Source organism: Conger conger, chromosome 5 (assembly GCF_963514075.1).
Source record: "Conger conger chromosome 5, fConCon1.1, whole genome shotgun sequence".
Lineage (NCBI taxonomy): Eukaryota > Metazoa > Chordata > Actinopteri > Anguilliformes > Congridae > Conger > Conger conger.
Window position 1 is genome coordinate 54,725,331 of NC_083764.1, and position 18,922 is coordinate 54,744,252.

General features: G+C 48.1%; 4 protein-coding genes across 12 annotated transcripts in view; 2 read left to right on the forward strand and 2 right to left on the reverse strand.

The window, feature by feature from the left end:
* si:ch1073-184j22.1 (erythroferrone) overlaps window positions 1-1,401 on the forward strand; it is a 9,837-nt gene extending 8,436 nt beyond the window's left edge. Inside the window, exon 8 of the mRNA XM_061241105.1 lies at window positions 831-1,401. Within this exon, the coding sequence (XP_061097089.1) occupies window positions 831-929 (99 nt within the window). The 3' untranslated portion in view covers window positions 930-1,401. The remainder of the gene's footprint in view (window positions 1-830) is intronic.
* Window positions 1,402-3,178: 1,777 nt separating this feature from the next.
* si:ch1073-184j22.2 (dual specificity protein phosphatase 14) lies at window positions 3,179-7,909 on the reverse strand. Of its 5 annotated transcripts, none has more exons than XM_061241110.1 (3): window positions 7,449-7,909; window positions 6,056-6,145; window positions 3,179-5,589 (listed from the first exon to the last, which is right to left on the reverse strand). In XM_061241110.1, exons 2-3 carry the CDS (start codon window positions 6,127-6,129, stop codon window positions 5,034-5,036), a joined length of 630 nt encoding a protein of 209 aa, XP_061097094.1. In that variant the 5' UTR covers window positions 6,130-6,145; window positions 7,449-7,909; the 3' UTR covers window positions 3,179-5,033. The 5 variants fall into 5 exon arrangements, with proteins under 5 accessions (XP_061097094.1, XP_061097095.1, XP_061097093.1 ...); XM_061241111.1 differs by having other exon boundaries at window positions 3,179-5,572; window positions 7,449-7,900; XM_061241109.1 differs by lacking the exon at window positions 7,449-7,909 and adding an exon at window positions 6,235-6,922.
* On the forward strand, window positions 6,294-8,697 carry sft2d3 (SFT2 domain containing 3). The gene has a single exon (XM_061241115.1). It carries the CDS (start codon window positions 7,118-7,120, stop codon window positions 7,787-7,789), a length of 672 nt encoding a protein of 223 aa, XP_061097099.1. The 5' UTR covers window positions 6,294-7,117; the 3' UTR covers window positions 7,790-8,697.
* A 3,093-nt stretch (window positions 8,698-11,790) lies between these two features.
* The window catches only part of wdr33 (WD repeat domain 33), a 33,341-nt gene continuing 26,209 nt past the window's right edge, over window positions 11,791-18,922 (reverse strand). For all 5 annotated transcript variants that reach the window (XM_061241219.1, XM_061241217.1, XM_061241215.1 and 2 more), the window contains exons 14-23: window positions 18,632-18,771; window positions 18,020-18,172; window positions 16,496-17,431; window positions 15,664-15,730; window positions 15,013-15,325; window positions 13,651-13,749; window positions 13,071-13,234; window positions 12,725-12,823; window positions 12,188-12,361; window positions 11,791-11,966 (exon numbers count right to left, since the gene is read on the reverse strand). In XM_061241219.1, the coding sequence (XP_061097203.1) occupies window positions 11,791-11,966; window positions 12,188-12,361; window positions 12,725-12,823; window positions 13,071-13,234; window positions 13,651-13,749; window positions 15,013-15,325; window positions 15,664-15,730; window positions 16,496-17,431; window positions 18,020-18,172; window positions 18,632-18,771 (2,321 nt within the window). The remainder of the gene's footprint in view (window positions 11,967-12,187; window positions 12,362-12,724; window positions 12,824-13,070; window positions 13,235-13,650; window positions 13,750-15,012; window positions 15,326-15,663; window positions 15,731-16,495; window positions 17,432-18,019; window positions 18,173-18,631; window positions 18,772-18,922) is intronic.

An 18,922-nucleotide genomic window follows, 5' to 3' on the forward strand; every position in this document is an offset into this window, starting at 1 on the left:
GGGTCGAGGGCAGAGTGATGCACTGATCTAGAGTCAGGCCTGAGAATCGAGTGCAGAGTGATGTGTGGATCTGGAGTAGGGCCAGAGAGTAGAGTGCAGAGTGATGTGCTGATCTAGAGTGAGGCCTGATAATCGAGTGCAGATTAATGTGTGGATCTGGAGTAAGGCCTGAGAGTAGAGTGCAGAGTGATATGCTGATCTGTAGTCAGGCCTGAGGGTCGAGTGCAGAGTGATGTGTTGATCTAGATTCAGGCCTGAGAATCGAGTGCAGAGTGATGTGTGGTTCTGGAGTAAGGCCTGAGAGTAGAGTGCAGAGTGATGCGCTGATCTAGAGTCAGGCCTGAGAATCGAGTGCAGAGTGATGTGCCGATCTAGAGTCAGGCCTGAGGGTCACGTGGAGAGTGATGCACTGATCTAGAGTGAGGCCTGAGAATCGAGTGCAGATTGATGTGTGGATCTGGAGTAAGGCCTGAGAGTAGAGTGCAGAGTGATGTGCTGATCTAGAGTCAGGCCTGAGAATCGAATGCAGATTGATGTGTGGATTTGGAGTAAGGCCTGAGAGTAGAGTGCAGAGTGATATGCGGATCTGTAGTCAGGCCTGAGGGTAGAGTGCAGAGTGATGTGCTGATCTAGAGTCAGGCCTGATAATCGAGTGCAGATTGATGTGTGGATCTAGAGTAAGGCCTGACTGTAGAGTGCAGAGTCATGTGCTGATCTGAAGTCAGGTCTGAGAGTTGAGTGCAGAGTGACCTGCTCATCTGGAGACAGGCCTGATAGTAGAGTGCAGATTGATGTGTAGATATATGATCCTTCTGTGTTCTGTTTCCAAGGTGGGCGAGTATGCGTCTGTCTTTATTGACAACGGGACAGGATCAGCACTCAAAGTCCAGAAGGGCACTCTCTTCTCAGGAATCCTACTGGGTGTCTGAATCAATCAACAGAGCAACACACACAAACACACACACAAATAAGCACACACACACACATACAAAAACAAGCACACACACACACACACACACACACATATAAACATACACACACACAAACACCTCCACAGATGTGAACTGATTGGAGAGCAGCCTTATTATTGGAATATATGACACCATCGGGCAGCTGCAGCTGTGACAATGCAGAGAGGACTTGGAGGACTGCCCATTGTTGTTTCCATGGAAACCCCCCCCCCCCCCCCCCCAACAGCCGGAGTAACAGATTGAGTGTAAATAGATGGGAATGGCTTCAGAGTGTGTGTATATAGAGATGTATTTTTACAGTTCTACCAACCACAATTTTAATAAGCATATCAAACAAAATAAAGCTGTCATATTTATTTTCAGGAAATATTCTCACACACACAAATATCACATTTAAGTATAATAATAAATTGTGAAATTCTAAGAAGAATATCTTTATTTTCTATATATATATATATATATATATATATATATATATATATATATATATCTTTTTTTTTTGTATTGCTCCTGCTGGATGAAACAGATTCAGGTCGAGTGCGAGAGATTTTGTACGTCTCGCCTGAAAGGAGTTAAAAGTGTTTAAAGAGCTAATCTCCGATCTGAAGACTGTGGCCTATCTGAAAAGTCGTGGCTTGATGGAAAATCTTCCGGAAGGCGTAGCCCTGGATCCTAATCCTCACTCCCATAACCAGCGTGCAGCCCTGAAAACCTCAGAACGTGCTTCAGGTGAATGCCTGGAAATGTAGGCTCACTCGCAGTGTAAGCCTTGCCAGGGGTTAGCGTCTGTGCTGAAGCAGCATGTCCCCTCTGTCTGCTTTCAGCCTGGGCGCGGAACAGCCCGTTTCACGGTTTGTGACAAATAGCAAATAGATGGCGTCATAGTCTCCAGACAGATATACACAGGCTCCCCTGTCTCTCTCTCTCTCTATCTCTCTCTCTCTCTCTCTCTCTCTCCCACATACACACACACAGGTTCTCGCAGTGAAGAATGTGGGCAGTGTTTCTGGGGGGTGAGTGAGGTCATTTGTACGTCCATGCTGGCGCCCGTGTGCTGGCACACTCTGGCAGCTGCGGAGGCAGAGAGTGAGCGTGCCCAGAACACACACACACACACACACACACACACACACACACACACACACACACACAACACATATACATACACACGCACACACTCACATACATACACATACATACATATGCGCACACTCACACACACACACGCACACACATACATACATACACATGCGCACACACACACACATGCACATGTGCACACATGCACACCAGCACGCATGCACACACACACATACACACATACATACATACACATGCGCACACACACACACACGCATACACACACATGCACAAACGCATGCGCATGCACACACACACACATACATACATACACACACATACACAGACGCACCCACACACACACATACGCACAGACGTACCCACACACGCACACGCGCACACACACGCACACCATCACATATGCACCCAAGCACACATACAAACACACACACATACACACACACACAAGCACGCATAAACCCAAGCACACAAACACACACATAAGCATGCATGTACCTAAGAGCACACACACACACACACACACATACATAAACATGACAAACACATGCACAGACACACACAGATACAAACACACACACACACACACCCACGCACGAATGCATGCACAGACACCCAAACACATACAGCAGATAAACACACACAGACTTGCAGATCGACACATACGCACACACAAACATACATGCACACATGAAGGCACTCTCACACAGTCCTTGAACATGCTCTCCCTTACTGCTCAAAGTTAATCACCCTCGCTGGCAAGATTCCAGCACAGGATAAATTATGTTTCTTTTTCCTCCGTCAAAATGATGACTTTCCTTTCCAAGGCCTCGGGCCTCTGGTAACTCCCTCCACCCCTTCCAGGAATACCCCGTGGAAACCCCAAACAAGGGCAACACACAAACACTCTCCTACCGTAAACACCACCACAGAAATCTCACCCGAAACCAGCGGCACTGCGAGATCACTCACCAGCTGAGCCACAAATGACCGTCTGCCTAAAGCAAGGGTTAGCACAAACAGCGCAAAGACTACGTCGAACGGTTAATGGACCTTATTCTTTAAGAGGAATCAAACAACAACAACACCATGGTTATATTCATTTACTACACAAGTGCGTAAATACTTTATTTTCCCCCTTTATGTGAGGAGACCAAGAGTAACAGCAAGCGCTACACGATACCCGGCAGTGAAACACATATGTTGTCTCTTGCAAATACGGTGTATAATTTTATTCAAACATGTTTACATAGACACAGACACAACATTCAGAGATGCGTATTTTGAGGGTGAACCAACTGGGCAGTCAACACACTGAATGAATTTATTCACCCAATTAATATTCAGTTAACCTGATCCCTACACACTAATTATAGAATACACCAAAGAACACACACCACTACAGTAATCCACACAAAAAAAGTGAAATGTTTGGATGAATATTGCTTTTGAACAGGGGTTCCCAATCATGTGCCATTGCGGGCTCAGATTATATAGGTCTTCACCCCAACCAATCACTACACCTGCTGATTACACAGATTAGTTCCTCTCTCTGATTAAAGTTGTCGAAATGGGTAGATGCAGCGATTGGTCGGAATGAAAACCTCTCTGCCCTCCTTGGTACATGATTGGGCACCACTGCTTCAGAGGAACAGAGCTAAAACCAGGAAAGTCTCCTGTTAAACAACATAGCATAACTTACAAAAAACATTCCAATCCACTGCTGGACTGTTAGCAGAAGAAAAACCTTGGCTGTGAGTAGTATACTTAGCATACTACTCATACTACAGAAAATCCTCAATTTAGTCTGAGTAGTATGCTAGTATGTGGTTGTCGTCTACAATTTAGAAATTAAACGGGAAACCTTGTCATTTCCCCTCTGCTCACACATGCCCAGTGAAAGATTCTGTCCTCATTGCACTAGAAGATGTCAAATGTTTATCCAGAAAACCAAGATGCTAACTTCTTCCAACACATTGAAAGTCTGTTAACTTGGTGTACTGCCGGCTTTAGATAACTGGGACAATTCAACCCATTTATGTGTATCAGTTATGTGTCTGTTTATATACAGAACTTATCCTTCATTCTACACGGCTGGCCCCTTCTTTTGATGGATCTCCTGAGATACTTCAACTGGGATACTCAGACACAGCAACGCTGACCAAAAAAAAATTCAGAAAGACACTTTCAAGTGTCAAAAGACAGTTGGGACTTTACCACCACAATACAGGAAGTAAACTAAGGGTTTCATTGCTTGTTTAGGAAGCAGGATAACAGTTTCCTCACCAGTAAAATGCTGATAAAATAATGTTATAATAATATATGTATAATAAGATATTCACAGATGATGCTGGTGATAAGTCCCTTTGTGCTTGGCTAGTTTACTTTGGGTTTGGCACAAGTAGGTGGATGAATATCAGTCTGTATATAGCCCTATTTTATTAACCAGCATAGGGAGTAGACAATGGGATTTTTTCACCAGGTGGTGCGTCCCAATACTCAAAACTGTGTCCCAATACTTCATCACCAATAGAGCAAGTAGAACACAAGCTTCAGCACCAGTACAGGAACTGGGGTTTCAAGAGGATAAGGTACTTTCCTTCCCACGGTGACACCTGGAAAGCAGCTGCTGCCTCCAGGACTGCAGGTCCACTCCCAGGTTCAGCTCCCAGGTTCAGGTCACAGGTTCAGGTCACAGGTTCAGCTCAGCCCAGAACACATGAAGTACACTGAAGGAACGAAAGTACCTTGGCCATTTCAGAACCAACACAGGAAGTAGAATGCTGAGTTCAGCTCCAATGCAGGACAGAACAGTTTTACTGTATGTGTATCTGTGTTTTTGGACCCCTCGAAAACAAGATGATGCTGTTCCTCTGAAGCAGCGGTGCGTAATTCATTCAGTACATTTCACAGAAGTCGAACGGCGGCTTCACGACCAGAGCAGGAAGTAGAATCAGGGCTCCATCATCGGTACATAGAGTATTTAGCCCTACGCGGAGACCGGTAGAGGGAGAAATTGATGGGCGGATCGCCAGAGTTCAGCTCCAGGGACGGAGCCACCGTCACAGTGTTTTTGCCGTAGAGCGTTTTCTCGTACCGCAGCAGCTGTTGCCAGAAGCCGGAGTTGGGGCGGATGCAGGGCCGGCTCTCCTGGACCCAGCGGTGAGCCTCGCGCAGAGTGGTGCCCTTGTAGCGCATGAGGTAGGCCATGACCAGGGAGGGCGAGCGGCTCATCCCCGCCGCGCAGTGCACCAGCGTGCTGCCCGTCCGGTTGTTATGGATACGCTTCGCCACCCTCTCGAAATGGTCGCCGAGGGGGGCGTGAGGGAGGTCGGAGACGGGCACGCGCAGGCATTGCACGCCCCGGTAGCTGGGGCTGAGCTGCGTCAGGGTGGCGTTGACGATGAGAGTAATGCCCTTGCGGGAGACCAAGGCCTGGTTCTGGGCAGCATCGGCACTGCTCAGGAACAGGGTGGGGGTGATCTGGGAGACGGACATGACGACTGCAAGGAGACAGCAGCTGTCAACAGCACAAAACTGGCTTTTTCCCCTACAGATGTGCGGTCTGATAAAACTGGCTTAATATTGTGTGTAAATGACTTGACAAAAGGTTCATTTGTTAAGCTTGAGTAAACTCATCACACGAATATAAATATTTAAAAGATAAAGACACAACAAGAAAATGTAAATGAATGATAATAATACAAGAATTATTTCAACTTTTATTCCAGTTTTGCTAAATCACATGCACAAATCGAAATTAGCCCATCATATAAGATCTCCAACACATGGTGCCTATAAATAGTATAAGCTTGTCCACGCACACACAAACACATGCACAACATTCCATGACTGGACTTCTGACATGGACTTCTGGCATTTCATAGATGTGTGTGTGTGTGTGTGTGTGTGTGTGTGTGTGTGTGTGTCTCTCTCTGGTTAAAAAAAAATACATAAATGTTAGCGGGGTGTTTCCTGTGACTAACCTGGTCCCTCTTTTGCTTCTGCCTCCTCGGTTTCTTCTCAGTTTTTGTTGCGGCTCTGTTTTTGATCCTGGCATTGCACGGGCGTTCCGGCTGCCGGTAAAGGCAACCCAAAAAAGGCTTTAGGGACAAATGTCCAATGAGAGGAGAGCATAATTATAGAAACTTCAGACTATCTTTACCGTAAAACGTGCCACGGGATTACCCTCGTAAACAAGGCGCCTTCTATGGTTTGCAAGTGAGACGATATCTGAAAATCGTAGTCTACAGCCGAGTTTGTAATCTCCCTGAACATCAGTCACGTTAGTTGCCAGGGTAGGAATTTTAAAACGTATCAATTTATTAGGATACAAAGCACGAGAGGATTTATGTACCTGGATTTACACAGCCTATATTTGGACTGCGTCTAAATGAACGGCATATCCTTGTTTATGGTTAAAACCCGGAGTATTAAATTACACTTAACCATGGTATACGAATGAAGTCACGTGCATTTGTGAGGTCTCACAAACGTTAATCTAGCCGAACGAAGATTTGAGGAAAGATGGAAAATTCCAGCGGTATGTTGTTTCCAATCGGTTTACATTATCACAACCCCTTTCATGTCATGTTGAAAAGATTTTCAAGCGTGTTAAAACACTTGAATGTATTTACTCTATCAAAAATACTGAATTTGCATACAGTGTATTTTCAAATGAAAGGGTCGGGATATGATGAGATACCCGTGTTATGTTAAGCAAATATAATCTATGCAGTGATCAGAAAATGTTTGAGAATATTTCAGTTCATTTGAAACTATAGACATGCCCTGACATACCCCAAATCAAAACGTCCCTTTCTTGCTGTGGCTCGTGGTGGCGCTGCCGAGTCACATGCGTTTAATACATGAGTTTATTTCCTGCTCGGCTTCCGTCGCATGAATGACGTTTCCAAAACTCAACTTCCTGTTACTTTGGTAAGTCCCGTTGTTGTTGTTGCTACGAGTTAACGTAAATGAAGTAAGCTGGCGAAGTGGCAAAAACAAATAACGATTAAAGAAAAGTAATATAAAATCGAGGGGAAACGATGGCGGATATAAATAGACAACTTAAGGAATATTTGGCACAGTCCAAAGGTTCAAAGACAACATCGCAGTCCAGCTCAAATACCGTTGTCGACATGGGTGAGGAAACGAACTCGGTGACCGGCAGTTGGTTTGGGAGCTGGTCAAGTCCATTTTCGGGTAACGGCAACGGTAGCGGAACAGGCCAAGGTTCTAACACCGGCTTTTCCTGGCCCTGGTCCTCTGAACCGGACCCGTGTCTGCCGGGCTTGAGCCGTTCGCAGAGACTGGTTGCTTTTGGAGTGTGCATTCTACTATCTGCGCTCTGTTTTGGACTCTCGGCTCTCTACGCACCTCTGTTGCTCCTCAAAGCCCGGAAGTTTGCTCTTTTGTGGTCTCTTGGGTCAGTTTTCGCCCTCCTCGGCGCGGCCGTATTGCGGGGTCCCAGCAAATTCATAACGACTCCTACTCCGGGCGCCGCGGTGTATCTGTGCTCCCTCGCCGGCACGCTGTACGCTGCGCTAAGCCTCCACAGTACGCTGCTCACAGCCCTTGGTGCAGCTCTTCAGATCGCCGCAATTGTCGGATACGTCGTTGCTTTGCTCCCTGGCGGAAGCAAGGGCATAAGATTCGTCGGCGGCTTGGCAGCATCTGCTATCAAGAGGACGGTTTCAGGGAAGACGATGCCGATTTGACACTGAACATACTGGACCAGCTTGATGGCTAGTGGACTTGATATGGGTTGTTTGCCCTGCTATATACACCACACAAACGAGGGCAGCCAAATAATTCAGTCTTTGTTTTCTGTGTGTTGAAATCACCGTTTGGGATGGAGAGCTTTTTTGCTCGCAAGGTATTGCTGCAGAACATAGGCAAAGCGTTTTCAATATTCCACTTGCCCTCGTTGAGTAGGACTAAAAACGACAGCCATTCGTTCGGTTATGGGTTAATAATCTTAAGGCGGGTGCGCGATACAGCTTCGAGAAAGAGGCTGCACTACACAGGACTGCAGAATTCAGGGCATTTAATACAAAACTGTGACAAGAAAAAAGGACAATATTTGACGGAAGCCACTGATATGTAACTTACCATACGCGCAATACAATGAATTCCATGTTCAGAAAGTTCTACGTTATTTTAACTACTTACAGTTCTCAAACTGCATATTCAATAAAATCCGACAAAATGGCAGAATTCCATCAAGTTTTTGGTGAAAGAAGTTAATGTCTCCATAGGTGCAACAGATTTGCGGTATGAAGGATCAGGGAAATCTGTAAGGCACTGAGGTTTTTATAAAATCAGGAATACATTAAAGCACCTGATGGACCATGATTTGTTATGATCTAAACATCAGTAACACCTCATGTTTTGTTTAAAAACAAGAACTTGGTACACATATTTTAAAGAGACATGCACAAGGAATAACTTTCCATTGAAAACCGAAGTCACACCAGTCTCTCACACAACCTGTGTCCTTTGAGGCAGTGGTCTTGGCTGAAGCATTGGCTTTGGCTTCAGTGAAACCTGTGTTACCAACTGATCTGGGGAGACACCTTAAACCTGTCCAACTGGTTAATTGTGGATAATAAAATAATAAAAGCAAGTTGTGTGTTTGTGACTTAATTCGCGACATCCTGGTTCTACAGTTGGTTCAGAAATGTAGCTTCTTGCATTATTGCTGCTGTTACCGGTCTTGATTCACTTACCTGTAGCATCCCAAATGTCAGGTGGGGTAAAATATTTGCATTTGCAAATATTACTTCTCATATTTACTGGGAGATTAAGATGACACTTTCAGAATGGGCTTAAATACAGGCACCGGTTTGGGTGTACCTTAGGGAACTGTTCTAACACATGCAGGGCTGATCCGTTTCAGGATTTTGTTCCAACTTCTGCTTTTATTTCATTGGCTCAATCATATCTTCACCTGACACTTGTATATGGGCAATTCCAGCATTATGGATGACAATGACAAACAAAATCCCTCAGAAAATGTACTCTTTGTACATGATAAAAAATTAATATTAACATTGCACAGGCATATCAGAGTACCCGCTTGGCTGAAGGGAAGGGCCAGAAAAAATGACATGACAAAAAGACAGGTATTTTGGGGAGACTATACACTTTCTAGAAAATTTTAAAGTCTAATGCAGAAAGTTTGATATCCATGTAATGCAGGAGGCTTGGCTGAACATAAATATTTATTTCTTAGTCTTGATTTTTATAAAGAGATACCAGGGTTATGTATGTGACGTCTGAAATCCGCATTGTTTGATCTACTTCCCAATCAAATTTTATCATAACACATTTGTCATCTGAAATGGTTCTGAATGTTTTCAAGTTGGCCACCAAGTAGCATTGATTTCAAGAAATCATTTTTTAAGCATTTTCCTTTTGTTAGTCTACATTTTATCAGATTTCAAAATTGTCACAATCGACTGTTTGGGACAGAATAAGTTTAATTGGGAAGTAAGTTAGTTTATTTTTCCATGTACAGGATGACATTACTGTGGAATTAAGTGCCCGTATGCAACAGCTACATACTGCACGTGTATCCTAAAGATGAACCAGCGTAGACATCAGAACTGTCAGAAAGCTGAGACGAAAGCAACAGACGGAGAATAACCAGTAGTGGAGTTGTGCAGCCCTTGTCTAGCAGGACTCCTCCTTTTGGAAGGGTAATCCAAGTTCAGTAAAACCGATGGACCTTTTGTCACGCAAATACTGTATTGACACAGGCTGAACAAGCTTGGCAAATGATCTAAACCGGATTTCAGACTTGAATCCTGGAGTACTGATGATAGGGAACAATGCTATTTTTCAACAAAAAAAGTGAGCACTTTATTAGGCATTTTTGAAGACTTCTACTGCTGTAGCCTATCCACTTAGTTATGATGCGTTGTGCGTTCAGAAATGCTCTACTGCATACCACTGTTGTAATGTGTGGTTATTTGCGTTACTGTCATCTTCCGGTCAGCTTTGAGCTGTCTGGTCATTCTCCTCTGACGTTTCATTAACAATGCGTTTCTATCTGCAGAACTGCTGCTCACTGGATTTTTTTTTGTTTTATGCACCATTCTTTGCAAACTCTAGAGACTCGTGTGTGTGAAAATCCCAGGAGATCAGCAGTTTCTGAGATACTCAAACCACCTTGTCAGCCAGAAATAATCATTCCATGGTCAAAGTCAAATTTGAACATTAACTGAAGCTCCTGACCCATATCTACATGATTGTACGCATTGCACGGCTGCCACACAATTGGCTGAATTGCATGAATAAGTAGGTGTAACAAAGTAAAAAAAATTCTTAGTGCTCAGTGAGTGTGTAGCGCGAAAAGGTCTTCCAGACCACCTTATACAATGGTAGCTACTAGCTAGGCTAGCACTATGTCTGCGGCTACTTGATAACCCTTCTCCAACCAGTAGGTTTGTGACGGACAAGAAACAATGAAAACAAAGTGGAATACAGTCGGTAAATTTTGCACAAATTCTATTTTGTATCTTATACAAAAATGGACAAAACAATATGACAATCTCTTGACAAACTGTACATTTAGAAACAAAGAATAACACCTTCAATACACGAAGGCGCCTGGTAATGTCACAGAATGATTTCCCTCCCCATTTTACATTAAAAGTGAAATTAAATAAATGGAGTTGAGGACCGCGAGGGAGAAAAGGAGACCCCATTTTTAAACATTTTTTTTATCAGAATGGAGGAGTAGGGGGAAAAACAAAAACCTACCGATCTTGGAAAAACTTCTGTACATTAATAACCGATCTGTGTGACATAGCAGCAGAACTCCGCCCTGCTCTAAGATGCGACAGGCTGGCTCTGTTCGTTTGCTCCCGGGGGTAATGGGGTGATGGTTTGGGTGTTCACACATTATTTGCAGTCACTGCTGGGTCTCTTCCTAGTTCCCTCAGGCCACAAACCAATCGCTGCAGTGCAAGTAATGCGTCAGGTAGTCCGTCCTTCTGTACAGAGCAAGCAACGCACTGTGGAAAACAAACTCGCCTCCGCTTCGGTAAACTAACGACATGAGGGGAGGGGTCCAGGGTGTGGGGCCCCTACGTCTCGGGTAAATCTGTATTTCAGAGCTCGATGGAAAGGTGAAACGTGGAACGTGAAGTTGGATGCTTCATCAAGTCCCTCTTCCAGATACTTTGTTGGGGTGGACTTCCTGCATTACGGGTGGTTGAAGGGAGAGGGAACTGGACTAAGTGGGAGGCCACAGTTTCAGAATGCGACCAATCAGTGAGGAGACCGCACCTTCAGAATGCGACCAGTGAGATATGAGACCACACCTTCAGAATGCGTCCAGTGAGACGGGAGACCACACCTTCAGAATGCGTCCAGTGAGATAGGAGACCACACCTTCAGAATGCGTCCAGTGAGATAGGAGGCCGCACCTGCAGAATGCGACCAATCAGCGAGGAGACCGCACCTTCAGAATGCGACCAGAGTGGGGGAAAAGCCGCACCTTCAGCGGACCCCCCGGTCAGTCAGGAGGGCCCTCTCCTGGGTAGAGCAGCGTGGCTACACACTGGCACACAGAGCTCGTCGTAGCGCAAACACAAAGACGGGGTCCTGCTGGGAGCCCAAAACGCCAGGACCAGGTGGAAGTCCCTCTGTGTTTTTTGGTCCCTCCTCCTTGCAGTGCCCCCCCCCCCGCCCTTTCGGGTCAGTGCCAGTCCTACCGGGCGCGCCCCCCCCGCGATGATCCGCGAGCCGCACCTCTCCGTGTCGTCGGGCCCGATCCGCTCATGTTCCCGCCCCCTCCCCCCGCCGCGGGGGCCCCGCCCCGGCCCCAGCCCCCCCGCCCGCCCCGCGCCGGCCCGTACGCCCCCTCCTCCCTGTGCGAGGGCCGTCCTGTGGAGACAGAGAGAGAGAGCAGGGTTAGAGCAAGGACCTCAAACTGAAATCGCCACCAAAGTAGGACCAGGAAGCACTTCTGTTAGTGACTTACATTAAGCCAGTGAATTACTTTTTGTGCTGAAATCCCTCAAAACCAGCAGACTCACCCACAACACCACTGCAACACACTTACATAAGTACACACACACACTCTGCCACACACACACACTCCTCACCTGCTGCTCTGTCGTCGGGCCCTGCTCCAGGGGAGTCTCGGTCGCGGGGGTCTGCGGTGCCCGGGCCGTCGTGCCAGGGCCGTTTCCGTGGCGGCAGGGAGGCCATGTCCATGCCCTGCAGGGAGGAGGAGCGCTCTCTGCTGGCCGGGGAGGGACTGTCCCGCGGGGCATGTCCTGTACACACACACATACATACAATCAGTCAGTCAGCACTGTCCTGTACACACACACACACACACACACACACACACACACACACACACACACACACACACACACACAGCACCGTCCTGTACACACACACACACAGCACTGTCCTGTACACACACACACACACACACACACACACACAGCACTGTCCTGTACACACACATACACACACACACACACAGCACTGTCCTGTACACACACACACACACACACATACAGTCATGTGCACATACACACATATAGTCACTCTGCACTGTCCTAAACAGTCACTAAAGTGCTGGCATGAACACACACACACACACCACACACACACAAACGGCCTCGTACCCTGATCGCGCCCTCCCTCCCAGCTCTCCGGGTTTCTTCCTCCTTCATAATGAGGAGGTGGGAACTCATCGGGGGTGGGGAGAAGCCCTTTCCGGCCTCCTGGACAGACAGACATACACAGACAGACAGACACAGTGGGTTAGGACCGATAAATTAAGGCCTGGGGTTTGGCAGAATGAGGAGATCACGGCACAGGACTGTAGGATACAACACGATGGATTAGAAAAGAATGGATGGATGGATGGATGGATGGACAAATGGATGGATAGATAGATGGATGGATGGATGGATAGATAGATAGATGAACGGATGGATGGACAGACGGACGGAAAGACGGCTGTCTCACCCCCTGCTCCTCGCGCCCCCCCTCCGCGGCCTCGCCCTCTCCCGCCGCTCTCCCAGCTCCGTCCCGTCTCCTCGGCGGGGTCGAAGCTCTCTTCCCCCGCAAACTCGTCTGTGTACCCACGGCCGCCTCGAGCCTCTGGCCTGCTGGGCCCGCCCCTCCGAAACCTGCAGACACATCCGGACAGGGGTCAGTACTCCACTGTACTCCAGAGACATTCACTCATGGATTAGTGCTGCTCTGTACTGTGGAGGGTGTAGTGTAGTGTAGGGTATGGCCTGTAATGTAGGGTGTAGTGTGCAGTGTAGGGTATGGCGTGTAATGTAGGGTGTAGTGTGCAGTGTAGGGTATGGCGTGTAATGTAGGGTGTAGTGTGCAGTGTAGGGTATGGCGTGTAATGTAGGGTGTAGTGTAGGGTATGGCGTGTAATGTAGGGTGTAGTGTGCAGTGTAGGGTATGGTGTGTAACGTAGGGTGTAGTGTAGAGTATGGCGTGAAATGTAGGGTGTAGTATGCAGTGAAAAGTGTGTAGTGTAGGGTGTGGTCCAGAGGATGTAGTGTGTAGTGCATAGCACGGCACCCACGTGTCGTCTCCATCCTGTCCATGCCGTGGGTGTGGGGGGCGTCTCTGCTCCCTTGGTCGCTGGTCCATATCGTCCCCGGGACCCTCGTAACCTTCAAACCTGCGAGCAGAACCCCACACCTTAATCCCTCTGCGCCCCCTGACAGACCAGCTAACTGGCTTCAGCACTGTCCTGGCAGTGCCTGAGAGGAACGAGCCAAACTTGTGTTTCAACAAGCAGGGCCTTCTCTGAGTTTGTGCCCTGGCAAGACTGCAGTATCCCCCATGCCAAACCTTCGCCTTCAGGCAATGGAAAATCAGTGTCAATCTGCCAGCCTACCCTGCCAGTTTCATGTGTGAAGAAGCATCTGTTCAGACTTTTGCAGCCACAGATGCTGCTGGAAACTCACTGCTATGGACAGCCAGACTCCCCCCAACTCTGAAATCAGCCTTTCAGAGATTCTGGAAAGAAGTGTGCTACAGCTAGCTATACCAAGCATGCTGTAGCTAGCTAACCCACATGTGCTGCTGTGGCTTGCTAACCCAAGTGTGTTGGGGCTAGCTAACCCAAGTGTGTACTGCCGCTAGCTAACCCAAGCGTGCTGAGGCTAGCTAACCCAAGTTTACTAGGGCTAGCTAACACAAGTGTGCTGAGGCTAGCTAACCCAAGTGTGCTGTGGCTAGCTAACCCAAGTGTGCTGCGGCTAGCTAACCCAAGTTTACTAGGGCTAGCTAACACAAGTGTGCTGAGGCTAGCTAACCCAAGTGTGCTGCGGCTAGCTAACCCAAGCGTGCTGCGGCTAGCTAACCCAAGTTTACTAGGGCTAGCTAACACAAGTGTGCTGAGGCTAGCTAACACAAGTGTGCTGAGGCTAGCTAACCCAAGTGTGCTGCGGCTAGCTAACCCAAGTGTGCTGTGGCTAGCTAACCCAAGTGTGCTGCGGCTAGCTAACCCAAGTGTGCTGCGGCTAGCTAACCCAAGTTTACTAGGGCTAGCTAACCCAAGTGTGCTGCGGCTAGCTAACCCAAGTTTACTAGGGCTAGCTAACCCAAGTGTGCTGAGGCTAGCTAACCCAAGTTTACTAGGGCTAGCTAACACAAGTGTGCTGCGGCTAGCTAACCCAAGTGTGCTGCGGCTAGCTAACCCAAATGAGCGGAGGTTAGCTGGCCTACAGCTGGCATTCTGAGCAACTCCAAGCGTCTTCCTGGTCTCTTCACTGTACCATGCAGACATAAATCACCACAAATCACAAACACTGTGCTGGTATTTATTATATCATTATAATTATCATGAGTATTATGACACCTGAGTTAGAATGACAGAGGAAGTGTGAGTGGGGGAGTGAGGGGGTTAATATGGGAGCAGGTTTGGGGTGGGGCTCACCGGTCCTCCCTCCGGCCCCTGAATCGTGTGTCCTCCCACTTCCCGGCAGAGCCCCCCCTGTGGCCCCTGGCGTCCCCCGGGTACTCCTGCCCAGGGACCCGCTGCTGCATGGGGCCCCTCCAGGCATCCTCGCCCCGGCCGTGGAACCGGTCTTCCCCGCCCTCGTAGTCCGGGGGCCCGCGGCGGCCCTCTCTGGAGTCTCCCCAGTACTGCCCGCCCCGGTCTGAGCCCTGGTCTGAGCCCCCGGCCCCCTCCGGGCCCCGCCGGTCAGGAGGCGGCCCCAGGTGGTGGTTGGGGGGTCCGCGAGCTTCCCCTGAGGAACAGGAGCATCAGTAAATTAATATCATATAATAAAATTAATATAATCATAATGATCACTGACTTGAGGATCACTGACATGATATAGGTCCAGTAAAGGACAGGAAGTAAGGACACAAAAACAGTAAAGTACAGTACATGAGCATATAGCACCAGTAAAGTACAGTACGTGAGGATATTGGACCACAAACGTACATGAAGTAAAGATATAGGACCAGTGAAGCACAGGAAGCAAGGACACAAGTGAGTACTTCATACAGATATAGTGCGCATATAAAGCACAGCACAGTTAAAGAGGAGAGAGGGTAAACGAGCCCGGCAGGAAGTTTTTACCTTTGCCGTTGGGTCCTTGTTGCACCATCCCGGGCATCATAGCCTGTGGCCCTGAACCCTGTCCCATCTGAAACACACACACAGCCCGTGTGTTTATGGATCACTAAGGCCGAAGCCTTCTCCAAGCACCACCACTCAACTCTCGGGGGTGGCCATTTTAAACACATATTTATCACATGGAGTCTTTGATTAACTAATAATCAACATTGCTATAAAAAGGACATTAACACGACTGTACCCCTTCTGAGTTTGTGCTCGTATTCCTACACTTTTTATGCACGTTCTGCCATCTAGTGTTTAAAATGAGAAATTCATTCACTAGTTTTGTGGCAAGACACCAACTGTCAGCAGTGAGAGAGGCCTGAGGACAACCTGGACTTCATTCTAACCAGAGAAACAAATGGCCGAATGAACTCCATTCATTTTCCAAATGAGGACTTTTAACTTTAAAGAATGTAAGGAATTGTATCTGCCAGTCATACATCGTATGTAGTGATTTTAGTACTCACCTAGTACATTTATTTAGTAATGCATAAGTTCACAATGAGTGAATAGGTTTTTCAGGGTACCTGACCATTCTAACAAGGTAGTTGAAAGCATTCCTTCTTACACTTTCTGTGTAGTGAATTATACCTTCCTGTTGTTAGTGCTAGTCTAATCACCCAATGGAATGGGTACATTTCTGGACTGATTAGTCACAGCTAAAAGGATGCCACATAATGACACTATACAGCTGATACATTAATACAATGCTAATGTTAATTTCCTGCTCTGTTCCAACTGTGCCGATGAGGCTCATGGGATTTGTAGTCAGTCAATACAAGAGACTAACCTGGTTATACTGTCCCCTGGATCCTTCACCCATGAGCTGTGATTTGCCTTGTTGCATGTATGGGGGAAGTCCCATGTTGCCAGGAGGACCCTGCATGTTGCCGGGAGGTCCCTGCATGTTGCCGGGAGGACCCTGCATGTTGCCTGGTGGACCCTGCATGTTGCCGGGAGGTCCCTGCATGTTGCCTGGAGGACCCTGCATGTTGCCTGGAGGACCCTGCATGTTGCCAGGAGGACCCTGCATGTTGCCGGGAGGACCCTGCATGTTGCCGGGAGGACCCTGCATGTTGCCTGGAGGACCCTGCATGCTTCCATGTGTCCTGGGTGGGTTCTGTTGACCCTGGGGGCCATGCATTGGAGGTCCCATCATCCCCCCTTGCATGGGGGGCCCCTGAGGGCCCATCATGTTCCTCTGTGGTGGAGGGCCTCGTGTGTCCGGGTGCATCATCCCCCCTTGGGGCGGGGGCCCCTGATTGTCCCTGGGTCCCATTCCTCGAGCCGGGGGCCCCATCATGCCCCCTGGTGGCATCCCCCCAGGCGGAGGCCCCGGCATCCCCCTCCCGGCCGGGGGCATCCCTGGGGGGCCGTGCATTCCCTGGGAGCCCATGTGTCTGTGGGGCCCCGGGTGCCTCTGCATGCCCTGGGGTCCGTGCATGTCCGGGGGCCCCATGAAACCCTGAGGGGGGCCCTGGTGGAGCTGGGGCCCCGGAGGGCCCATCTGGCCCTGAGGAATGAAGGACGCCGGAAGGCCCCCGGGCCCCATGTGCGGCATGTTGTGAGGGATCTGCTGGGGTGGCAGGGACTGCGGCGGGAAGCCCTGGTGGGGCGGGGGCATGGGCCCCTGGCCCGGAAACGGCTGCATCGGCCCCTGTGGGGCCCCTGCTGGGGGGGCACCCTGGTCCGATTGCTTCTGCGCCATGCGCTCAATCTTCAATTGCTGGAGAGAGAGAGCGAGAGGGAGAGGGAGAGAGAAAACGACTGATGAGGCGTGTGAGTGAAGAATATGGGGCCTAGTGTCTATGATGCTTGACTGGGACCTGGAAGGTTGATAATTCAAGCCCCAGTAGAGCACAGAAAAGAATCTGAATGGCACTATTTCAACCCAGGTTTGCTGTTTGCTGCCCGATTCCCTTACACAGGAAATCCTGCAGAACATTGCACACTATCTGTTCACTTCTTACATTTAAACACTATTCCCAGCATCCTGCAAAAAGTGGCTAGAGGGCAGTGGTGTTGGCTTGCTTCCCATTAGCAGTTCTGCTGTTGTACCCACTTAAGCAAAGGTGCTAAACCCTCTAGCTGTTTAAATGGATTCTATGCAAAAATGTAATCATTTCGAAGTAATTCTGGATAGGAGCCTCTGCTAAATGGCTGAATAATAATGGCTGAGTAATACCTTGCAAGTACAACCCTATTGTACATCGCTTTAGATAAAAGCATCTGCAAAATATAATGAAATGTAAAACAGTCTAATAAAATGTCTGTGGCATCCCCTGCTGGACAGATGTGGTAGTTCAGGCCTCACCTCCAGCAACAGCGGGTTGGTGTACTGCAGGGCGGCCATTTCCTGCTCGATCTCGGCTTGAGTCTTCTTCTTCATATCCGGCTTCTTCTGGTCCGTCCTCTCCTTGGGCACCTCTCCGGGGGGCAGAGTGGGCACCTTGTTCTCCGCCCAGGCCTGTTGTACAGGAAGGACGTGTGTGTGTGTGTGTGTGTGTGTGTGTGTGTGTGTGTGTGTGTGTGTGTGTGTGTGTGTGTGTGTGTGTGTGTGTGTGAGAGAGAGAGAGAGAGAGAGAGAATTAATGGCCATTATGAAGAGGCCTCTCAGTTTTCTTTTCATTTTAATGTCTCGGTCTATGATGGTATCGAGTTTAAATAAAGTATATAATAATAATAATGAGAGGGGGAGAGACTATGAGAGAGATTGTGTGAGTATGAGAGACAAGGGAGTGGAATAATCTAGTGTCAATGTTAAGTGTCTGTTTCACACACTGAATTAGTACAGGTCCCCAGTTCTCCAGACAATTTAATCGGTCCTCACTCTGGATGCTAAATGTGTGTTTGTGTGAGAGTAAGTGAGGGAATGATAGTGTGAGCGTGAAAGTGAAAGAGACCGTGGTAGGGGAGGGCACATTACCTGTTGGAACTGGGCAGGGATGGGTTTGGCATAGGGAACCTTCTTCTGTGGAACTTTCTTTTGGTCTTTCTGCATCACCTCCTCCATACCCCAGTCCAGTCCAGGGATAGTCATCTCCACCTCTGCGGCATCATCTTTGCCTGTGGGACAAGACTACATTACCCAGAGTCCACCTTTGTTTCACCTCAAGCAGAAATCTATAATTAATCTTCAATAATTAATCCCTGAGGCCATAGCTCTGAACATATTGGGCTAAACCACTTTACTGACACAATGTGCAGCCAAAACTAA